This window comes from Pyxicephalus adspersus, chromosome 12, assembly GCF_032062135.1.
Source record: "Pyxicephalus adspersus chromosome 12, UCB_Pads_2.0, whole genome shotgun sequence".
Taxonomy (NCBI): Eukaryota; Metazoa; Chordata; class Amphibia; order Anura; family Pyxicephalidae; genus Pyxicephalus; species Pyxicephalus adspersus.
In genome coordinates this window covers 27,935,629-27,960,980 of record NC_092869.1, presented here as the reverse complement: position 1 = coordinate 27,960,980, position 25,352 = coordinate 27,935,629, and the positions used below count along the sequence as shown (strand labels likewise).

The 25,352-nt window shown below is 35.8% G+C and overlaps 1 protein-coding gene across 3 annotated transcripts in view; it reads right to left on the bottom strand.

The window, feature by feature from the left end:
* Window positions 1-3,022: 3,022 nt before the first annotated feature.
* The window catches only part of SLC8A3 (solute carrier family 8 member A3), a 199,239-nt gene continuing 176,909 nt past the window's right edge, over window positions 3,023-25,352 (bottom strand). For all 3 annotated transcript variants that reach the window (XM_072429026.1, XM_072429027.1, XM_072429028.1), the window contains 4 exons: window positions 20,627-20,757; window positions 19,181-19,280; window positions 16,082-16,357; window positions 3,023-14,577 (listed from right to left, as the gene is read on the bottom strand). In XM_072429026.1, coding sequence (XP_072285127.1) covers window positions 14,201-14,577; window positions 16,082-16,357; window positions 19,181-19,280; window positions 20,627-20,757 — 884 coding nt within the window. In that variant the 3' untranslated portion in view covers window positions 3,023-14,200. The remainder of the gene's footprint in view (window positions 14,578-16,081; window positions 16,358-19,180; window positions 19,281-20,626; window positions 20,758-25,352) is intronic.

Sequence of the window (25,352 nt, the reverse complement as noted above, 5' to 3'; positions counted from 1 at the left end):
TTCTTGTAACCTCCCCTTAAGAAGATTTAACTTCATTTTATATGGAATAATTTAATCTATGTACAAAATGGACATTTATTGTAAAATTTGATATGTTTTTGTTGTAATGAACCATTTAAAATTTGAATTGAAATCAATACACCTGTTCCAAACAAAAACTCCTCCAGAATACCTGGTTTGTGTTTTTGTGTGTTTTTAATACCCCTCTATATTTTTATCCCCCTCTACATTTTTATCCCCCTCTATATTCAGGTTCATATATCGCAGTCCTGGTATATCGCAGATTTTTATTTGGAACATAACTAGGTTTTGTAAATACTTTAATTACTGTACCGACAAAATAACCATAGGCTACTCTACTATACAGTACTCACTATAAACATGAAAGTACTAGGAATTAACTCAAAAGTCATTTCACTATTTGCTTGCAAATATTTTCTGAGTATGTATATAATAAAGAAATAATGAGAAAAGCCTGGGGTTTACTTGGCAAAAATAGATATTTAAATATATTTATTTATATAACATCCAAAGCATGCAAATCACAATAGGGATCAATTACAAAAAAAATATATATAAGACATTCAATCTAAGGCATTCCTAAACCGCTTTAGGTAGGGAAATGCTTTGCTTACTAGACAATCAGTTGTCTGACTAAGAGTTGTAACAAGTGTAGAAAGGAGGCTCAGGTTTCTCTAACCCAACGCATTTCACCAGAAGGCATCTTTAGGGGATATAGGTAGAGGTTTAGAGCAACTGTATGATGGAATGTAATAAACAACAATTTAGAAAATCATAAATCAAGTACACAAATATATAATAACAATATTTTAATGCAAAGAACAGTGCAAATATCATAGCTTTACTATGACTGTTGATTATAACATAGTCAAATCCAAAACGGAACAAACTAATAAACAGAGATATTGATGGTATTATACATATGGATGAATCAGTCAGGGAAACAGTTCAAGGGTATTATTACCATAAAATATATGTACAGAGATGTTTGTATAATATGGGTAGCTTAATAAAAGGTGTAAGAGTCCATCAGGATGATTTATGGCTAGTTGTGACTGATGTACAAGAGAAGGTATTCAAATATATAATGTTGAATTTCTTCTCTTGTACATCAGTCACAATTAGCCATAAATCATCCTGATGGACTCTTACACCTTTTATTAAGCTACCCATATTATACAAACATCTCTGTACATATATTTTATGGTAATAATACCCTTGAACTGTTTCCCTGACTATTTGACTATGTTATTATCAACAGTCATATTAAAGCTATGATATTTGCACTGTTCTTTGCATTGGAATATTGTTATATTATATTTGAGTACTTATGGGATGACTTTCTAAATCGTTTATTACTTTCCATCATACAGTTGCTCTGACTCTCTACCTACATCCTATAGAAGCCTTCTGGCAAAACGCGTTGGGTTAGAGAAACCTGAGCCTCCTTTCTACACTTGTTGCAACTCTTAGTCAGACAACTGAATATCTAATAAGCAAGGCATTTCCCTACCTATAGCGGTTCAGGGATGCTTTATACTGAATGTCTTTTATATCACTTCTTTTTGTTTTTGTAATTGATCCCTAATTTTATTTGCTCTTTGGATGTTATATAACTGAATATATTTGAATATCGCTTTTTGTCAAGTAAACCCCAGTCTTTTCTCATTATTTCTTTCTTTTGACATATTATGGGGTTGGCAGATCTATTATTGACAAAATAGTTAGTCACTCCCCCCACACTGTATTATGAATATAATAAAGTTTGAAACACAAAATCATGTCAAAATAATCAATTAAATAAATTAAAAATAAATAAATGTAATAATAAACTTTGACATGATTTTGTTTCAAACCTTATTATACTCATATTAAAATATTATACTGTAAAATAAAATTTCATGAAAGACAATGTACTGCTTTTAGACATATAAATCCAGTATTGCATTCAAAACAGTTATTTTGTATTTAATGTAATACAAAATAATTTGAAATTCCCACCGTGCCCCTAGCCACAACTGTACGCACCAACGTCACCGGGAAATCCAGGGGAACATCGGCGCACTCGCCAAGGGGCCAGATCGAGGAGGAGGATGTGGCCAGAGGATGGCAGGACACTGGAGGACGCTGATGGGACCAGGTGTTTAATTTTTACTTTTTTTTAGCTACCCCCGTGCCACACTCTGGCTTACCGTTCTGGAGGTTATTAGGGTAGAGATCAGGGTTCTGCATGACCTTCCTCTAAATCACTGTATTGTATGGAAGCGACTAATCCAATATATCTTTGAATGTTGTGTATTCTTTGGAAATGCTCATTAGATTGGAGGAGTTATGGTTAGTTATATTGTAGGTGTTACCGTCCGCTGTCTACAAATTTTGGACCTTAGTGATTTTAGTGTAGGTGTCTTTTAATTATAGTGCACCTAATTTTTATTTTTATTTTTGGAAGCATTCACCTGAGGACCAAATTAAGCCTGCATGCAGAAATGCCAAAACAGATATAGGGTGGGGGGGGGGGGGTGTTAGCTTTCCAGACCATCATTTTATAGCTGAAGTGCAGCCTTTGCACCTCCTTGCTTTTATTTGTGGAAAAAAATTATTATACATGACTTTTCTGTGGGACTTTGGTCGATTTGCATGATTCCACAAGGTCTTTTTATTGTCTTTGTCTGTTGGTTCCAAATTCTTCAGAGACTGTTGTCACATATTGACATGGCTTATGCAGATTTTTACTTTGCAGCCCAGAATGGCATGATGATACCACCAGGGGGCAGATCCATGCCAGGCTGGGCTCAAGGGATATGGGTTATATGAGTTTGGCCTTGATTCGATTTAGAAGATTAGCCGTGGAGAGATGAAATACTTTAAGGTACATTTCTGGACTGATTGCAGCAAAAGCCGCTAATTTTTTTTTTTTCTTGAGGGGGTGGGGGGAGGATACAGATTAAACCACCTTTTTTGTATAGCAGAAGGAAAATGACACAAACAGCATAGCAGACACTTCTTTGTTTTCTCAGTTTATTTGCAGGAAAACATAATTTGTGGCAGTCCCTGCCAGTGGGAGCTTGAGAAAAAATATTTCACTGACAAAATTTAGGCCCACTAGACAGAAATATCTATGAAAAAATGGCACCTGCATTTCATTAAAGAAATATTTTTTTCTTTATTATTTTAAATAATTGATTTTCGGTACCATATAAGCCCTTAAGAAATTGTGTTGTCCCCATTTTTTTTTTTGTTTTCTTGCCAGACAAATGATGTGATATTCTTTCAGTATTTATTACTACTATTAATCTTGTGTTAAAAAAGGGGGATCAATAGTGTACGGTTTTTTCCTGTTTCGGGTTTGGATCAGTTGTTGGAACCTTGTGCACTTAGGATAGGTGACCATTTTGTGGACAAAACCAAAATTTATGTTGTTGGATCCTAGCTGTTTATTTGGAACTTAATGTGCACCTGTGTCAGGGTTATAGGCAGAAAGCAATGTATTGTATCATGTATTCTTACAAGCAGTAACAAATCTTTTACAAAGCCATTCCTGACATCATTACAGTAGAGTTTCTTCTGTAAGACCTGGAAACTCTTTCAGGGGTTCCCTCATGTTAAAAATGTGTGAAGAAAGGTTGTTCTAAGTCAGGGGTTGGCAAACTCCAGCCTTTAGGCCAAATACCGCCTAGCCAGTAGTTTGTTCCGGCCTAACGGTCCCTGGCCAATCTGGCCTAATGCCGGCCGGCAACTCATGGCTGCCCGAGCCAGAGCCGTTGGACCCGCATGCGGCTCTTGAGCCTCCTTGTTATGCCTTCCTTCCCTATTTAGTGCAGCAGGCGTTATCACTTCCACCGCCGGGGTAAATAGGGAACATTCCCTCTCCTCCATATGCATTGCGGAGGGGAAGGATTTCCTTTCAGAGGCGTTTCTGGTGGGGGCGGAGCCACTAGGGTGGGACTCGAGAGGGAGTCCGGCCTAGTGTACTTCTGCCCACCCCTGAAATGGCGTAGTGGCCAAAAAAAGATTGCTGATCTCTGCTTAAAGTTATAATATTTAACACCGTATTACACCAACAAAAAGGAAAAAAAACAACTTTCAAACCAGAATCCATTTTTTTTTCTAGGTTACTGGTTGTTTGTGTATGCTTTTTTTTTTTTTTTTCACGGAACAAAGTAACTTAAATCTCATACATAAGGACTGCTGAATAAGAAATATTTGAGTCTTAGGTGTGATTTTTAACTCGTAACTTCTTACTTGTGGTAAATGAGATTTATTAAATGTTTAGCAATAGTAAATTAAGTTTCAATCTTTAAAGAAAATGTGTGGTTTTACAATCTACTGTGATGTACAATGTAATATGCCTTGGATGGTTTAGCAGAATTATTTTTTTTTACCAGTCATGGAAATATATTTTTATCTAAATAGCAAATGGTCCTCTTAAATTGTATTTATGGCCTAAATTACCAATACAGGCAGATTGTGGAGCCTGCGAGTGTTATCCTTCACATTACTTGACAGTAAAGCATCTTGCACAGCCTTGCTCAATATTTTTAACAGGAGGAACCCTCAAAATAGGTTTCAGGTCATCAGGGAACCCCTTCTATATTTACTATAACCAAAGCTCAAAGTATATTATATGGGGGGTCAGTGGGAGGATTGTCACCATTACAGCTTGCTAATAAGATACTGCTGTAATTACTATATCCACAGTTCATTGAAAATTGGTCAGTAGACAGAATGCTTCTAAAAACTGCTGGCCAATGGTAAGAATGTCACTCTTACAGAAAGCCAAAACATAATTGATGTTCCTTCAACTGACCTGAGAGACACAAATTACTTAAGGATCAAGGAACCCCTAGCAACCTCTGGAGGAACCCTTGGTCGAGAAACAATGCTCTACCATTTCACAGGTAAATGATAAAAGTGGGAATAAGTGTACTGCTAGAAACATGGTGTGCCCTGCACTGTGTTCAATAACATGAGCAAAGAATTCATAGAGAAATGGGTCCCTTAGAAGCAGAATTGAAAATTGGAAGAGTTTGTGGAGTGAGGAGAGTTAGTTGTGGTGGAAGAGACATTTTCTGTACATATTGGGATCAGGTGCTAGGAATTATGCAACCCTTGCACACATGCAGCATTACATCAGGTGATACCCAATGGCCAAAAAACAGCACCATGGCTCCTAAAAGAATCTAATCAACCTATCTAAGCATCTGGAAAGATGTGTATCCTGTATTGGCATTATCAATGGTAAAGCGGGGCATGCTAGGAAATAAGTGTTTTATAATGTGCTGTGCAATGTTGCACCTTATGACAATAGCTCCCAACAAATTGTAGCTTTGATATAATACATGTCATGTAGCAAATCTTACCTTTACTCTTTCTAAAAGTTTAGGAGATTGTGTCATTTTTTTCAAGCATGTGATCCACAGATTTGCCAGTGTGATATAATCTATATTCACATCTAATTACCTAACAATCTCCGTATGACTTTTCTTAAAGCCTGTCCTAATGATTTATAAACTTCTCCCTGTAAGGCAAATTTTACAGTTTGGCTAGGATTGCCCTTCATCTCCAAGCAATTTTAGAGTTGATTTGGGTAGTTGTTTTTTATGCCAGGATTTGTTCTGGAAGCTTTGGTGTCTTTTTACACAAATTAATAAAATGTGGTGCTGACTTGTACCGTTGATTCGTGAGATGTGTGAATGTTAGAATAAGGTGGACTTTAGTGTGAAACTTTTGACAGATGTCTTCCTCCATTCTTGGAAGTGCTGTGACAGGCTAACTGTTGTATTTTACCCAACTACCACTGTGTAAATGGTTAAAATTTATTGTGCATAACCTTATAGAAAACCACATGGATACAGGGAGAGTATAGAACAAAGGAAAGAGAGCCAGAGGTGCAGACTCACAAAAAGTAAATATGTTGGTAAAAAGCTCAGCCTGTTTGAAACGGGTGATGGACATTCTTCCTGGCAAAACATCCAACCCTGTCCCACATTGTTGATAAATATATCTAAATTGGAGTTGCACTTAAATGTTGATTCAATCCACAAAACAGTACCGTCACACATAAAATGCACATAAAATATCCAAGCGATTGTAATAAAGGTTAACAAATAAAAGGACTGAAAGGGTAAAGCTGGGTTGCAGACAAATTCTATTCAATTGTTAAGTGAAAACATAAAAGTTACATATTTTTAATGATGACACGAAATGAAAATAAATATGAATATAAAGCAAGTGATACGATGGGACGGTTAGGTGCATTGTAGCTTTTTTTTCTTTTTTTTTAATACAGGCAAAGCAGGCAAGGTGAGCATGATTCATAATAAGAGCACTTTATATAGACAAATATCCCATATGTGACAATAATAGATCACTCATTTCTTGAAAAAACAATAGCTTGTATTTATGTATCAAAATAAAGTTTATCTCCCATATAATAGAATTGCTTTTTAAGGAACATAGAACTTTATATATAATTTTTTTTCATTTTTTTTTTTTTCTGTGGATCTACCTCAAGACGTAAAATAATTGTTGTACATCTGGGTGAAAAAATCAGTCCATATTATCCTTCCATCACAAAGAGACTTGCAGTTCACTAGAATCCTTGTGGGTTGAACATGGCATTAAAACTATGTCAACCCAAGCTCAGGACAAAACAATGTAAACACGCTGGGGTACAAATTGCATTTTACAGTTGTACATGTGCCACACTGTCACTACAGTAAGTGATAAAGGCCAAGAAACAGGTACAAGCACCACTAACAAACATTGCCACACATTGTACAAAATAGCTTATACTGATGTTAAGGAAAGTGGAAAAAGTAACGCAGTTACAGAGAGTGTTGCAGGTCATCCAGGGAAAACAGACTTATCACTAGTGAACTGTACAGTGTGCCTGAGATAGAATGTGTACATGTGCCTCTGCATTTGTAATGCATGTTTTACTACCAGTGCTCTTCGTAGATAGTGTTGTCCTATTAGTAGCAGCAGAGTATCACACCATGTTAGTTGTGATTCAGAGTCAGTGATTCTATTTACTTGCAGACCCTTTATATTGGAAATTGTGGTTTTGTGAATCTGGTTGTTTTGTGTGTAGCTCTAATAAGTTAGTCAGTTCAGATGAGTAAGCAAATTTAGCAAAAAATCATTTCAACTGGAAAATCTAATTTTCACGAACATGGCTCTCATATTTTGACATGCAATGTGGAATTCAGCCCTCTCGTCACTATATAATCCACAGGCTGGAATGTCTGAATTTTGCTCTGGGTTAGGGTAGAGAGCGAGTGTGTTAGAGAAGATGACGGAGCTTTGCAGCTATACAAGAACTGTAACAGCTAGAAGAAAATATTTTACAGCTAAATTACAAACTCTTAGATGCCTGGGTTAATTTTGTATTGAGGGAGAGGCTGGAAGCTGCTCATATGCTGAGATTGACGGACAGTTCTCAGTGCTGCTGTCTCATAGCACAGTAAGGCAGAAGCCACAATTATTGAACAGCACAGACTTCTTATTTTGATATATATTTGGCTGGATTTTCTCTGCATTTAATGCAATTTACAGTGAGAATAATACATACAGCTATATCACAACAGATTCAGTAGTGATGATCCTGAGATTTTCTATTGCCATGCTTGAAACCAATTGGAACATCAGTTACAAGTTTGCTAATTAAATATTGAAATCATTAGAATTAGAATTTAAATGACGGGTGCCTCAGTATTCAATACATTCATTCCCCCGTAAACCCTGACCATAGTAAAGTTCCTCCTACCCAAGATTTTATTAAATAACAAAGGTTCTGTAATAGTCCAATAAATTCTAAAAATTTTGCCTTTTCCTTGACCCCACCCAATGCATTATGAAATATTTCACATTTTCAATACAATTTGCCATTTTCTTGAAAATTTAGCAAAATTGATTTTGCTCATCACTGATTGGCAGTATAGGATATCACTCCTAGGCAAAACTTTGTTTGCGTTAAGTAAAGTTGATATAATAAAGTATTTGATAAAAGTTGTATCATATGTAAATCTATTTAGGCCATATAGTTTTCATATTCATTGAGAAATGTTCCTCCATAACCTATGCTGCATGTATCTCTCTCTCTGTAATCCTCCATTAATGCCTGATCTTCAGTTTAAATATTAAATTAGGCGTGGCTGACCAAATGATGGGGGTTGCCATCCTGTATCCAACTTAGCCTAGCTGCAGCTAACACGGTGTTCTATTTCACAGGCTAGCAGATGTAGAGGTGCCTATGCTGCTTACCAGGCGTAAATATTCAGCTGTATATCAGGCATGTTTAGGAAGGTAGATATGAATCTGCCTAAAGTAGATCTGGAGACATTTTATTTGCAGTTCAGCAAAAAGCATGGTAGGGTTGGAACCTCTGTTGTCCTATTCTGTTTTCTTTGTAATTGTACAATGCGTGCCGCTTGTTGTAGCTGCATTTTTTTTGTTCTGCTACATATGTAACATAGTAAAGTGCAGAAAACTACAGTAAAACGTGGTAAAACTCCTGTTGAAAAAGCACATTAAATACTATAATACCAAAAAATTATTTTCATCAAAGGCAGTGGGAAGAGCGAATACTGTTTGTGTGTGTGTGTGTACACATTTGCAGACACATGCCTTTTTATTATTAGGGGACCACAAATATAATCCTTAAATTAGTACTTTACTATTAAAGTACTATTAAAATTAGCCTGAATACATCTGTACGGTTCTCGGCTTTTGGGACAATGCAGTGCATTTATCTTTTACACACACACTAGCAATGACAAATAATTACAAGGTCTCTCACGCTATATATTTGAGAGGTAAGGGGATTTGATATTTTGGTCTGTAGAGTGTAAACAATGAAAACTAGACTTGTGTATTATGCACACACATTCCACCTAACTCATATTGCAGCATTAGGTGTAACTGTAGACTGCAGATGCTGATTAGAGCATGAATGCAGCCTTTGCTTACCTCTGTGGTTATGAAAATGAGGTGGGGATCAGTGCCAATGTGCAGCGAAACATACAGAAACTGGTTGCTGAGTTCATCACTTTCCTAAATACTTTATAGCCTGTGTTTATCACAAAAGTAGATTACAGACTCACATATATCATAATTGCTGGCTATGAAATTACCTGCTTTCCAATGACAGAGGTAAAGAGTATCAGTTGTCTTTTAGTTTACACACAACATGTGTATCAAGATGTGCAAAACAGTTGAGTCAGAGCTTCTGCAATGTCTTTTTGATGGTCTTCAAGTGCACATTGGCCCAAACAATGGGTATTTAAATATTTTGACATGCAGGAAAAAAGTTTTAAAACAACTCAACTTTATAAATAAAAAAGATCCAAACAGAGATGTTCTTTTATTTGCAGAAAGAAGAGGCAATGTTCCTTTTGCAATAAAAGAGTTACCTGCTGTATTGCACACTCTCCTTGCTCTGTCTTGGCCACGGGGGATCTTCACTGAGCCGGCAGCCGGGTATGCTGAGCTTTGCATGTTCTGAGCTTTGTATTACCCTTAGCTTTGCATGTTCTGCTCAGTGTACATTACAGAAATGATTGGAAACTGACAGGTAAGTGTAATTTGCTGCCGAAAGGCTATTGCCTTTTCCTTCTGCAATAAACAACCTGCCTGTTTGCAATTTTTAGTTTATTAAAAACTCCACATTAAAACATGTCCTCACCTAACTCTCTAGATGCATGTATTGTTAAGTAATTCATTCCTAAAATTCCTTAATGATCACAACAAAAAATTAAAATGCAGTTTCCTAACATTAGAAACACCTGCTGTGTGTACACAACAGAAGGATAGCAGGCTTCCAAGAATGTGATTTTCATACAAAATTTTTGTTATTGTATTGCCTTTGTCGTGAAATTCAAAGATTAGTATATCCACAATGCCCGCTGAAACTAGCAGATGTATGAAACTGGATAATCTGCTGAATCCTGTTTCCATATTTGCCATTTTCCCTTAAATTATATAATGTGAGATTTATCCTGCTAGCAACAAAACACATCTTTGGTGCTAATATTGGGTGATGCTTGATAGGTAGAAACAGTGATTTGTGGCAAGAAACAAATCTGTAAACTAGTAGTTATCTTGCCAACCTAATTGGGCATAGAAACATATAGGCACCTGTACAAATATATGGCCTGCATTTGTGGGATAACATTGTTTCTGTTGTAGTTGTAGTGGAATTCTTTTTTTTTACATGATTATAAGCTAAGGCAGCTATATTTAGTTTGTTGTAAGTGTGTATAAGTTAAAGTAGACCTGTCATTAGTGAAATGCAGGGACTGTTACTGTTGACCTCGTCCTAAAAATCCTAGTTACCTAGCTGGATTTTCCCCCACAAGTTTTATAACATTGAGGGGTCGCTCACATCATGGTTCATGTGTGGGACTGCCTATTTTCAGTTTCAGATCAAGCTTTTTAAGAAAATAGCCCAAAAATAACATATATACTTGTACAAATTATGCTCTGAGAGCTTATGGATGCTTTAAAGAGCTTTGGATGGCATTATCATCACTTAGCGTAAAAAAAAAAGAATAATATCTTTCAAATATTAAAAATTTGGAGCTTCCTATTAACCAAGCAGGGTAATTAAAGATGAGCTTTTTTGTCACCTCCGCTATCCAACTGACATTATAAACAAGTCGTAAGATCCTGCTGGACCAAAAATAAATGTCTATTTCCCACATCCTGTTTGTTAAACCTTCAAACTCATTTATTTCATGCAATGCTAATGCAAAGCTGCATGTATACAGGAAAAATCAGTGAATTATGGTAATCCTTGGCAGTTTATGGTGCATTTAAAATCTAATAAAGTCACCAAGCCTCTGTTTTATTTGCCTGACCATCAAACAACTGTCATATGGTGCACACATGTATTTTTGTGCACATCATAATCCCAAATAATCTACTTTTTTCTATTATTTATTTTGTTTAGATTTAATTTATTGCAGCTGTTTCCATTACATAGCTTATTCAAAAATTCAGCTAACATGTCATTTATTTGAATTATCCCTATACACACACATGGATGTCAGTTTTTAGACCTCCCTCTCCTCTGTCACATTTTGCCAAGCAATGGTTGAGCTGCACAAAGTTTTATGCTGCAAGGAATGGCTTAAATAGTCATAACTCTCTATGCAAGGATGAACTTGCTAACACAAAGACATTAGAACTTCAGAAAAAAACAACACATATCCTACAGCACTCTTTGCTGCTGTTGCTGCTTTCAGCCCAATTTAGGTGAAGAATTTAGGTGAAAATTGTCACCATAATAGATAACCATTTTTTTCCTTTTTCCTGCACTTTGACACTAAACACACAGGTATTGTGGAAACATCTATACCAGTTTTCTTAAGAGCCCTCAAAGCATGTGTAAACTCCAGTTTTAAAATGATAAATGTAGGTTGTAATAGGATGCTGACTGTAGTTTTAAAAACACATTAGCAGCCTTTGGCAAGGTTAAAGCTAAATTTCGAAAAAACATAAGTAAAGCAGTTATGTGTTTTTGTGAATTTATAAAAATGAAATATATACTTAAAATGCAACTAGTGTAAGCTGGTAATTGTGACTTTGTAACAGCTCCTTGAAATACAGCAGCACTCAGACTGGGAGATGTAGGGGCAGCACAATGAGCCATTAGGTATGCTGCACTGTTGGTATGGAACATACTGACAGGGAAAAGTAGAGAGGACAGCTAATCAACCTGCTGCTGTTACACTGTTCAGTCACAGGCTGGAATGAGAGAAGTGATCCAGCTTTATTTATTATTATTATTTTTTTTAACTGTAAGGAAAACTCTGAACGTCTGCTTGTGCTGTCTGAAAGGACTGTACAAATATTAGGAGTGGATGATAGAATAAATATCTTTTATTCGGTAAAAAAAAACTACAAAACATGTATTTAGCAGGTTACCTGAAGTTTATCTTTAACACTGAAGCCTTAAACTTTTTTTTATTACTAAAGATAGCACTTTGTATTCAGCACTCCAACACTGGAGCTGAAGAGTGCTTTTAAAGTAAATGTGTACTTGACCTGGACTAGAAAATGATTTTATACTCTGTAATACAGACAAAAAATTGCAAATGTATTCTAAATCATGTGTATTCCACAATATTGTGTGGTTACAGCACAAGCTGTTGGCCTATAGCTAATTTGTGGTTAGAAATACAGAAGATAAAAGTGTTTATAGGAAATGTTTGATCATCCTGATTGCAGCTGTTGTATAAATGTAGTACCTATTTAGATGTTGTAACTTGCAGAATTAAGAAAAGTCATGTCTATGGTTTCTGCAGGTTAACCTGTGAAATGCTGCAAGCCCAACTTTCAAATACAACTCACAGGGATGACAACATAAGGCAAAAGTTGTAATTTTTAACTTAGTTCTGTTGTGCAATGCCAGTAGTGAATTCCATTTTAAAGGTTGTGCTGCAGAAATTTTACCATCCTTTACTTCATAGTTTTACCATTAGAATGGAAGGAGACACCATAGGATTCCTACCCCAAAGCTCAGCAAATGTATACTCCATACAAGTTAGAAAGTAATGAGTTTCCTTGCACAATAATAATGCATGTAATGAACTGGAAAGGCAGTAAAGCAAATGAATAATAAATAGAATAAATAGATATACGTTTGGATCAGTAAGACTGGGGAAACGTAAGAAATGTTGATAAATAAATATGTAATGACTAAAGCAGAAAAGTTACTATGAAGATAAATAAATATAAAATACACAAGTAAAGAACAGTTGGGGTCACTGGATTATTTGCACCAAAAAGTAATATTTTGGTTCCTGCTGAATATCTTGGGACCTCATGCGACACCTCTCTTGTATATATCTATGTATTCTTTTTTTGTATATTCTATGTTTATAGAGTAAGTGGCAACCAAAATATTAGGGCCTACTAATACAGGGAAATGGCAACAACCTCCACCCAGTCTATTTCATTAAACATGCTCCACTCACAGAGCTACAATGTCTCACTTCTTTTCCAAATTGGCCATGGCTCATATATTCAGCTATAATGCCACAAAATTTGGGAGGACAAGTACAACATCCTTCTGCCAATATATGGCAAGAAGACAGCACCCACATACATGTCACATCTACATTATGGCCTGCTGTGGTAAAGGAAAAAGAGGCACAGCAAAAAAGAGATTTTGGTGATAGAGTCTGTGAGAAAATATAAATTCAGTACTGAATGAACTTGGCTTTAAAGTAAATCAATGAAACCATCCCCAACCAACCCCAGCTATTTGGTATGCATTGACCAGAGGATAAAGTAACAGTATATTTTTAAAGTGTAGGGTTTCATGTCACTTGTGTTTAAAACAGACTCCTGATAATAAACCACACTGGTAAAAAGTATACATATAACTAGAGCTAGCTATAATACAAAGGTTTGTGTTACTTTTTCCATCCATAGGTGCAGCTAGGGCTGTAACATGTAAACTTGGATTCTCCCACGTACTGTGAATTAAAGTTGACAGCCACATTTATGCATTTTACTTGGTTCTTCCACTTGTATGTTTCCAGTGAGATCAAATTGGAAAAAAATGGTCAGATATATATGTATATACTGTATATTTATATATAAATAGATACTACTGTATCGTCCCTTTGAAATTTGTGAATATTGAGATTTTTTTTTTTTGATCGATTTCAATGGTTGAGTATAAATATGAAATAAATACGAAAAGTTTTTTTTTTTTTTAAAGCGACTCTGGTGAACAAAAACAAAAGCTCAAAAAAAAGAAGGATTAAAATAAACCAGAATAAGGGAATTGCTGCTGGTTATTATGCCATTGGTCAAAGTATGATGCTTCTTGGTAACCAAAGTGGCACAAATAGCTCCCTTCTGTTATTCTGATTTAAAAAGTGACCAGTGTTTAAAGTATATCCACTGTCCTGTTTGTCAAGAATTGGCTAGAAAGCGCTTTTCCTCTTTATAGGGGTCTTGCGGATTCAGAGTACTGCTTTTTTTTTTTTTGTCTTAATGCATTTAAGCCAATGATACCAGTCACACGGTCCTTTTGATTATGATGTCACTAATCTCCATCAGAGCTCTGATTGGCTAGTATCCTTTCTGCTCTGGAGTTCCTCCTCAAGGAGACTGCCGACAGTTGAATGCGGCGGAGTTGTTGCTGGCTTATGCTAGGATTCATTTAGAACCCCTTGATGTAACAATAGGCTTCCAGAGTAGCAAATAAAATGTAAAGTAACCACAAGGTTACAAAGAGCAAAGTTGTAGCAAGTCTGCAGCCTTTGGGGCCCCCCAGTTCCCCACCAATACTAGGCCGCCTCCTATACAGCAAGACGCTGATGCAGACAAATGCAAAAATAGTGAAGAGCGTTACAGAGAACGCTAAGGTACCGGCTGAGACGTGGAACTCTTGTCCTTGTGATGCCCAATAGATGGCAGCAACAGACCAGGCTATACCAATCCCCAGGAAAACATTGACAGCGTTGCTCCCAGTCACGTTTCCAATCGAAGCGTCTGCATACACGTCCTGTGTTGCAGCCACTTTGCTTGCAAATGTATCTACGAAACAAAACAATACAGGGATCATTAGAAAATTCTGCACATTGTTCTCTTTATATTCGACTAACACATTTGATTACAATACAATTTTCATTTCCGCTTGCAAAAAGCTCCAGCCCATTTGAAATCTTTACATTTAAAGCATTAAAAATAATAAGGTATAGTTTTTAGGTTCGATTTGAAATGAGTTGTTGTTTAACGATAAAGGAAAAAATATTTTTCTGGGCTTCTTTATTAAAATAAATAAATGAAGTGAAGGGTTTTTACTCATATCTGGCATAATCTTAAACTTCAGCTGAATACCTTCTAACTTTTGTGAGGAGAGATGGCTTTAAGAAGGAAAAATGCATTACACAGGCTACATGCTGCAGCAAAACGTTGGCATAGCTACATAACACTGAATATTGGGCGTGGGTTTAATAATAATTAGGGTGCAATTAATAAAGCCTGAGTCTATGCACACTATCTTCTGCACACTTTTGCTTCGGGAAGGATAGTGTCAGCCTCCCAATAACATACTACCCCAGGGGAGACTAATGCAAAAGATCTCTTTGACAAACCTCCAGTGCAGACCCTAGCCACAGATCCCTCCTTGTAGACCCCCATGACAGACCCTACCCAGTGCAGACATCAGTCACAGACCTCCGTATTGTAAAACTTAGTCACACGCCCCTCAGGCAGCCATTTAGTGATTTTTTTTCTTCCCATACCCATTGGGGTAGAGTTATTTTGCTCTATAAGATCAGTAACTAATTTGACCCATGAATTTGATGTGCTGTCAATGTCTTTTGTATTACTGACTTTAGCAGCCAAGGTCTGTTAGTGAAACATTGGAAGTATCAGGCAACATTACAGATGTGTAGATTTTAAGAATGATTCTTTGTGTCGCTTAAGTGCTAAGTATTTGTAAACTTGGATTGATTTGTGATTGGATGATTTACATATTAGTTTTCAGTTGACTCTCCTAGCATAACATTTGAAAATGCTGATAAAATATTAACAAAAGGGTAATGTTTCTTCATCTTCCATGCAGTGATTTCATTAGTTTTCACTCAGTCCTGCCATCATAGGATTATAATAGTAATGATACACAATGACTTCTGCATGAAAATCAGGTCTTTATTGCAGACAAGGCAGACTAACCATTAGCAAATGGGAAGCAAAAAATAGGGAAAAGTTCTCAGTTTACTACGATATATATGTATGTGCCATTAGTCATATCAATCATTATCCCTGGCTATATGACATTGTCATTGTAGCTTAGTGAATTTACCCTAATACCTGTGAAGTATAAACAATATCTTCTGATTCTAAAAAGGCTTTTGTGTAGTCTTTGTTAATGTCAAGGTATTACACTGACATCTATCGTCAAGTTAAATCATTATTTCTCATAGCATAGTTACTTTGATTTTTATGTGACCAATGTATGTAATATCATGTAAAAAATCATGTAAAAAACAAAATGTGCATGTATAGTATGTCTACTGCTGTCAGAAAAACTTACCGGGCACCGATGTGCCAAAGGCCACAAACACCACAGCCGTTACAGAGTCTTTCAAGCCAATGGTACAGCCAAAATGAGATGCGAGGTCCCCTATGATTGCAGTGAGGATGCCAATAATGATGATAGATATAACAAAGCAGGCCCATCCATTTAAATATTCTGTAGGCGGCACACAAGCAAATAGAACTTTCCAGAAGACAGTCAGAAAATGCATGACATAATCAAAACAGGATGGCAGGCGCTCTTCTCCGGACTCATCTTCATCTTCATCCCCAGCTATGGTAATGACAAACAAGAAAATACAGGTAAAAAGCTATGAAAACTTTGTGATGTACGTTTTTCACTGTTGAAATTCTCAAAAGTTTTATTGATTTAACAAGAGCTGGGTTTCCATGTAATCCCATGACCGTGGTACATACCATTACATCTATGTGCTCCTCCTACAGCCTGATAACAGCAGACACAGTACACTGCATTACAGTAGGAGGAGTACCTACAACAAATCCTAATACTTTATACTGGGCTACCAGTGGAGGGGTGCACCATAAATCAAAGGAAAGGAAATGTGTTAGATTTGAAATGTCTGTAGAAATATCTTAAACTCCATTTCCATTGTTACTTGGATCCATTGACGAACCTGTCATCCATTGAAATGTTCTTACAACTGGTAAATTTGCTGTTTATGCTAAAACACCATGGTACAGGCTTCTCTCCTTCACTGAAATAACTAAGTCTGATTTCACTGCACATTTTCAACTTCCCAAAATGTCCATCAGAAGCTGGAGAAAGTCAGACAGAATTTTTTCCGGCTGATGGACATTCAGAATCATTTAGCCTTTACTTCCCAGTCTGACTGTCTCGGGACGCCCCTTTTATTCATTGAATTGCTATTTTTTTCAATCATGGAAGCTTTTGTCGCATTTGTCTCTCACCAGTACAAGTGTTGTTGTTAGAAGAAATATTTAAAAAATTACAAACAATATATTAGCTGCATAATTAAAAGACGTCTGTGTAGCTGTAGCCCAAATGTACCTCTATATATTATATAGAGGTACATTTATATATTTTTGAAGTCAATCTGTCTATAACAGCAAATTCAAACACTACCTAATCATGGCCATTTATACAGACATTGGCCCTGATTTATTAAAGGACTCCAAGACAAGAGAAGATGGATTATCATGGGGGAACCTGGGTGATCAAGCAAACCTAGAATGGATCTGGTCCAGATTTTTTTAAAAATTGCCAACTATTAGCAAATTACTTTTAAGAAATCCAATCCAGGTTTTCTGAATCCCGCAGGTTCTCCCTTGAAAGTCTTCTCCAGTCTTGGAGAGCATTAAACAATCAGGCCCATTGGTGGAATAACATAGTTTGTGTACAGGAAGCTTTTATGGTAATAACAGGATGGATATACACAATTGCAAAGATATGCACAGTTTTATTTAGGAAATGGCAAGGAGAGTGGCATGTAATGTAATACCTTTTTTTGCAGCATATCAGTGTTCATCGAAACTATTCTTTAAAAAGTGAAGCACAGAACAAAGCATAACTTTTTCTTTTTTTTTAAATAAAAGTTCAAATACATTAAAAGAACAAATTATTTCAAATTGAAGGTTCTCCTGATTTTCAGATAATTTTCAACTTCAAAAAGCTTTTGCAAACTATATGTGTAGACATCAAATACCAAATGCCATGTAATCCTGATTGTTCACTTCCGAATGCTAAGTAAGTCAGCTAATTAAAAGTGGACCTTCCTCTCCCTGCACGCAGAGATAAATTCATGTGAATGCCCTTTAGCACTGGCCTTTTTTTAAATGGAAACAACTTCGCCAGAAAGTATGGAAACGTAACGGCAATTATCAGATTCAGAAAGCCCTGTCACACCGAGTTTATAGGGTATTCATAATTTTTGTACTGTACAATTGCACCTTTTTATATGCTTACACAAATGTTTGACATATTTAATTTTAAGCAATGAAATATCTTTTAAAGGCTTTTAGTTTAACACAAGTGGCGTTGGTACCGTAATTTAAAAGAGGCTTTGTCATTGAAGAGAAAGTAATATTACTCTGCCCCAAAGCAATTTATCGGGTATGCTAGTAGGGACTAATTAGCAAAGAATATATATATAGTGCAACAATACTACAAAAGGTTCTGCCTTCCTGATTCTTTTATCCTACTGCAATCCACCAACTGGCTGACAATAGTTGACACTATGCAGGTGATAATGATGTAATATTGACATGAAAAATCCACAATTTTTCTGGTAGCTAGAAAACACAATTTAATTTGCTCATTACATGATCTGGCTCGAGCAGCAGATTTAAATTATTTATATAACCTGTTATACAAAAAACAAACATGTTTTATGGGCATTCCCAGAGGCAAGTGAATACGGGGGATATAAATTGCAAAAGTATCAAGTATGGTGTTAGGGGAAGTGTGTTCTGGGGGATAAGGAATGTGTACTTGGAAAGGGAGGTAAGTAGTTTATTCTATACAGTTACCTGTGTTATGCCCTCTGGACACCTGCACTTACACTCCTGACCACTGGATTGCTACTGACCTATGCACTCTATACCCTAAATTGGTAATATTAATTCTGAGGGATGAAATCTGCATTAAGCCATCTGAAGCCCTGCACTACATTTACTGTTGTATGTTTTATACTTCTGACCACTGCAAGTTCTGACCATGGTATTCTACGGCAACTTTACTCACCAACCACCCCATTCTTCATGCCAAAATGTACATTTTATACTTCTGCCAAAAGTATTTATGGGCTGTTAGTTGCCAAGATGTCACTGACTATGTTAATGCAATTATTTTTTATAGTGGTCTGTATGCAGACAAACATTTGTAATAAGAGTTTCAATTTTAAAAAATTAAGTGTGATGAGTATATTTGTCAGGTAAACTCACACTGGTGGCACAATACATAAACCATAAATTGCAGGTATAGAGACTAAAGGGCAGGCTAAAAGGAAAAGGTCATAAATAAAGTAGATCACATATGTAGCAGGGTGTGAAATGTAAACTAAAAGCATTATTATTGAAGCATATTAAAATAAACAATAATGAAAGCTTTTTTTCTTACCAGCACTGACAGTGATTGCTTCCATGAACTGATCCCGCCATGAATGAGTTCCTACTACCAAGGCAAGGTTAGTCTTCTTTATGAGTTTGTCTACTGTGCTCTTCCCGAAAACAATAATGGAAGTTATTATTTACCACATATGCCAACAATGTTTATTTTGACAAATACATTTTGATTTAGTTCACATAATGGCTTGTCCCTTGCTAAAGCAGGCTGGTATGTCAGTACAATCACAGTATAGATATATAACACACTAATCTACTACAGTTAAAACCTGGACCTACTATATATAGTAAATAACCATTGCTCACACTGTAGTTACTTAAACTAAAACTGGAATTCATTTGTAACTTTTGATTTTTAGGGGAAGAAGGTAAAGCTGTTTTTTTTTTTTTTACTGTATTTCCCTTCATAGGCAAAGGCTTACCATTATGTATGAAGAAGAACATCTGACATTTTTTTTTCTTTTTAATATTTTACGGTCTCTGGCTTCCTGTCCCAATAACAACCATACTCCTAAATTCTTGTAGGGGCATCACATGCACAGTAAATTGGGGGAAATCTCCCAAGCAGGGAAACAAAACACTGATACAATCCCACAGAGATTGCAACTTCCTCATGTTTCCTCATAACAAAAGATGGATACATTTAGCTAGACATATCCATTTAAAGAAATATGTTTTTGTGTATATTTCTTCTTAATAAGAAAAAAAAGTAATTTTTGGTAAAATAAATACAGGTCATTGCATCGTAAGAACATTTCATATTACCACGTGCAGCTTAAGGCTGCAAATTTATTTCCTTCACAATGAATTACTGTTATGCTGGGAATAGCCTACCTATTTTATGAATAGGAGATGATGAAGTGATTGAAATCAAATAAATATTTATTAAAGTTTATGGTGCAGGAAAGTAGAACTTTTCTTGCAGATACGGATTTTGCTGAATTTTAGTCAGAAAGAAGATGACCAATAAATAGGAAATATTCTTGTTTTTTTATTTTTATTTTATTTTAGTCAATAGTCTGTCTAGTCATCTAAGTGTTATATAATGTTTATAATAGAGAGATTGTGCACATGAATTGTAAAGTAAGTACAAAATTAACTTGAATGTTAATTTGGGCATTTTGAGTCAAATCTGGTTTAAACCCATTTGCTTGAATTGTACAAATTTATCTAGTTTATCTTAAAGCACTCAAACTGTAGTAACTGGGCTTGACAAAAATATCTGGAAAATATAAAATATAGGATCCTCTGACTTTCTTTATATGAAGGAAGTTATAGAGCTGTAAAACTGCTAATAATCACAACCTAGGTAATTACTATCAGCAAGCATGGTAAAGTTAAAAATTCTAGCCCACTTGCCATATGTAGTTAAATCCAAATGTAGTTTAATGACCAAAGCCTGCATACTTGTTCTAAATTTTCATAATAAGAATATTCTTACTTTGAACTCATAAGACTCCTCAATGACGACCTCCAGTTTTGGGTGCTCTCCCAGAACAGGTTTGCCCATTTCAGCTATTCGTTTGGCCTCTTCTTCTTCCATTGTAAGTTTCCTTTCTGCCATATCAGCAGCTTAAACAGAAGAGAACAAAGCAAAGCATTAGGTTTACAACTCTGGTTACATTTAAGTTTCCTCTATTATTCTGATTGTGTATCAATAACAATAAATGCAATAAATACATATAAATGTAATGAAACTGTTTCACTTAACATTAAAATACAAGCATTCTTGGCCACACTGCTTTACTACTGCTTTTCTTTTAATGAACTGATTACTTAGCTGATTTAAGGATCACATTTTACCCTATTTATTGATCTGTTATTGTTTTTATTATAGATCTTGGCAAACCTGCCCTTTTCAGAACTATCAGTTTCTATAGAGAAAGTTGTCTTGACTCTTAAGGGAACATATTTGATTTCCATTACACCATAAGCCAAAAATAAATATTATATATTTTCAGCTACCTAGATATAATAATGTTCTCAGCCTATGATTTTCACTGAAAGCAACCTCTGATAATACATTTTTCCTTTATATGGAGGCAGCATGGCCCATTAAGTATGTATGCCTGAAGGGGTGGTCGGGTTTCGTGTAGAAAATGTCACTACACCCCAAATGGGCAAAAGTGTCAGTATCTTCCTAAAGTAATAGGATACAGAGATGCAGCAATTTGGTTTTCTTAAAGCTGGAAATTTGATTCTGCACAGCTCAAAAACACTGTAGAACACTTCATATATTCTCCATTGTAATAGATTCATGTGTTATTTGTAATTTTATATATTTGTAAAATCCAGAAAAGACTAACCCCTTAAATGATATCACAGTGAAGAATGGAGAAATGATGGAAATCAGTTGTACAGCAAGAGAAAAGATGAAATTGCTAGAAGGCAGGAATGTGTTGAAGAGACAATATGGAACAGTGGTGTATAAAAGGGATTTCATAAAAAAGACCTGACTCACTCAAAGTCTGGAAAATCCTTTTCACAAGGAAACCTTGAAATATCTATTTCTGGTGATTTGAATTATTTGAAAACAATCATTCCACTGCAAAGAAAATAATATATAAGTGGCATGCACCTAAAATGATTGCTAATTGGTCCAGGACAGACCAGCACAAAAGTTGAACATTTGATGCCAAAATAATTATCTTAAACTTCAAAATCATATTGCAGGATCAGCTGTGAACTTATGTCATGCACAAATTGCCCCTGGATGGAAGGTATGTCACAACAAACAGCCCTTTTGCCCAAAAGGCACATCAAAGCATGACTATATTTTGATTTCTAGAATATTGGATTGTGAATGTATAAGTCAGGAATATAATTGTGACAGATCAAAACACTGGATACAAACTGGAGTTCACATTTTAAGATAACCTCATAAAGCATGGGAGTAGAAATGTTTTGAATCAGAGTTGCTTTGTTGCATCAGAGCTGGGCAGATGGCAGTTATAAAGGTAACAATGCATTCAACATACAAAATATGTTTAAGGAGAATATCAGGCCATTTATACAAAAGTTAAATGGATCTCTAATTGCAAAAATAATCAAAAGCAAGCTGAAACGTTCACAAACGTTTTCTTTTGCTGTTTTTGTTCTTTTATCTGCAACCTTCAATAAACCTGGCTGCAAGCCAGCTGAAGGCTGATTCCTCGGTGTGTGATCTGAGTTGGATGAACCAGACAAGTGTCCTTTGACCCCAGCAAAGGCGATCCTGAGTGTAACCCCTCACAGTATATATTATTCTAAATGCTTGCCTGTTCAAATATGTTGAAAACGTAGACAGTTTCAATGGACTACCTGTTTCAGATGACTGTAGTTTCAAAATCTTCCATGGACTAAATTATTGTGAAAACTTAAGGCATAATAAGCCACTAAACCTTGAGACGCAGTTTTTTCATTCTGATTGTTTATATCAAGAATTTGGATTATACACAGGGATTTTCATTAATTTAATTTGCAATGAATAGGTGTTTCAGAATAAGTTTCTTACACTTGCAGCTGCAAGCCGATCCCAGGTGCACACATTTTTAAATGCATTTCCCTATTTGTTTGGCTTGGTGAACTGTATTTTTCTTACATTCACAAACAAACAACAATTAAAACGTATGTAAATATTTTTTTTTAAGATTTTGAGTAAAAAAAGTGATTAAACACTTGTGGGGATTTTAAGGCTATATATGACACTGCTGGGTGGATACACCCTCTTGTTGTATCCTAGTCCTTGTCAAAAAGCAATGGAGAATCGAATACAAATGCGTACAACATCCTTGAAACAAGCAGTGAGGGAAGATCTTCCGATGGTAGCATCTTTTCCTTTGACAGCTCTCCAGGAAGGGATTTACACTTATTTTAGATGGATTTCATTTTGTGCCTTTAGAGCTCCGAGTGAAGGAAAATTTGCCACAATAGGACAGCAAACAAAAACATAAATAACAGAAGCTTTAACTATTTTATACTGTAACTATTTTTTTTTTATTTATATATAGGGTGGTGTGATGTGCACTGTACAGTCCCGAGAGCTTACAAAATATCATCATTTTTGACTCTCCACTGGCCACTACTAATAAAGGCGCCAAACAGCCTTACTAATATTATAGTATATTGAATATTATGCTGACGGAGGGGAAAGTGTGTTGCCCAAACTAATGACACTCAAACATTTTTGTAAAGGTTTATACATTCATGGAATCTGGCTGGTTCCTAAAGACATTATGTCCCTTTCTTCCTTTCTCTGCATTCATAGAAGTGTTGTATGTATGCCATCCATCACTTATCAAGGCACTAAAATAACTTAATGGATGGTAGAAACAGTTGGAATTCTGTCTTTCTAAATGGGTTAAGTGCTTCTTATTTCCCAGCAAGGTTTAAGGTTTAACTGATTCTAATTACGATTCTTAATACTATCAAAGCAATATTTGAAGTCATGTCAAGATTACAGATAACATAAGAGCAAAGTGCCAAAAGGATGTTTGTTCAGTATTAGAGATTGAAAGACACATCTAAGATTTAAGAACTTGAAACACACAAATATTTAAAAAGATGTCAAGTAAAATGGAAGCATATTATCAGATCTTATTAAAAGAACTGAATACAGTCTTCTGAATATAGCTGTAAATTAAACACGTAATTTGTTTTAGAATAGTCTATGCAAAAAAAAAAAAATTGAAGAGTAATTCTATTAGTATTAACTGGAACAAGCCTAATGCCCAGGTTTGTCTATCATACTATCTGGGAGCCCAATAGTGAAACCATTCTTTCTTTCCTTACAATAAACTACTGTGATTTGAGTAGACAGACAGCATTAAATATCCAATGAGAGACCAAGAAATGTGCCCCCAATATGTTCTTTTTATCTGTAAATAATGGAAGTGTATACCCTAAATGATGCAATGCATGTGTGGCCTGAGTAACTGAAATCAGACCATGTCTAACAACAGACAGGGTTTGGCTGTAGCAATGAACACGGAGTGGTAACTACTTTAAAGGTGGGTATGGAATGTGAAGCTTTGCAGTTCTTAAAGAGCATCTGTGCCAGGTCTATAGACATGCACTATTTGCATATTATTTTAGTAAGGCTGGGTATACACAGGCTTCCATAGATATCAGGAAAACAGTGCAGGTTCTGCATTCTATTTTCTTTCCTCTGTTAAAGTAATACCGCAAGGGTCCAGGAGAGAAAATTAGTTCTTTGCAGCAGCATTTAACAGTGAGGTGCATTTTAAAACAGTAGCTGGTGGTTTTCATATTCAAGACTAAAAGATTAAAAACAATTCATGTAAAATGCATCTGAAGCTTTAATGGGCTCCTAAGCAGTATACCCTTAGTCTGATTAGCTCTAAGTGTTAAAGTGGAACTTTGAAGTAGAAATTTGTGATCAGGCAGGATCTTATTGCAAAAAGATACAGGTCATGCCCCTTCTGCAATAAGCATTCTTACCTGACTGATCACTTGCTCAAGCTGTCAAAATTTGTTGCCAGAATACCCCACATATCCCGGCTTCCCATGCAGTTTCGGCACTGAATGAACTCCTGCATGCTTGCATGAAAGATACATCACCGCCAGGCCAAATTAGGATGGCCAAAGGTCTCAAGTTGGAAGAGAAGAAGAAATAAGCTGGCAGTGCCCTGCAAAGTAATGGGGACCGGTGAGTATAGGAGGGTTTAGTTTTGCTTTAAAAGTGCAGATGGATGCGCAGGCATCTTCCGATGGTCATTTTGGAGTACCTTCAGAAACATGCAAACGTTGGCTGTACCAACCCAGCAAATGTATTTAATTATACTTTTTTTTCTGTTTCTATGTATTTTATAATCTCTTAAGTGTTTCTTCCAATTTACCTAAATCCCTCTTATGTTATGTATATTTAGCCTAAAATGTTTTGAGGAAGCTTAAAAGCTAAAAATAATCTATGACCATGTTAGTACAATTTTAGGAAAATAAATTATGTACTGATTCTTGAAGACAGATACAATACTAGAGAAAGGTTGCACAAAAAGTGTTATAGGAATCTAAAAAGTAATAATTAAGCAAAAAAATATACCGTATTTTTCGGACCATAAGACGCTCCGGACTATAAGACGCACCAGGTTTTCCGCACAAGGGAAAACAAGAAAAAAAAAAATTGATTTGATTTCCCCTGAGATCCAGCGTGCGGCACTTGTGCCCGC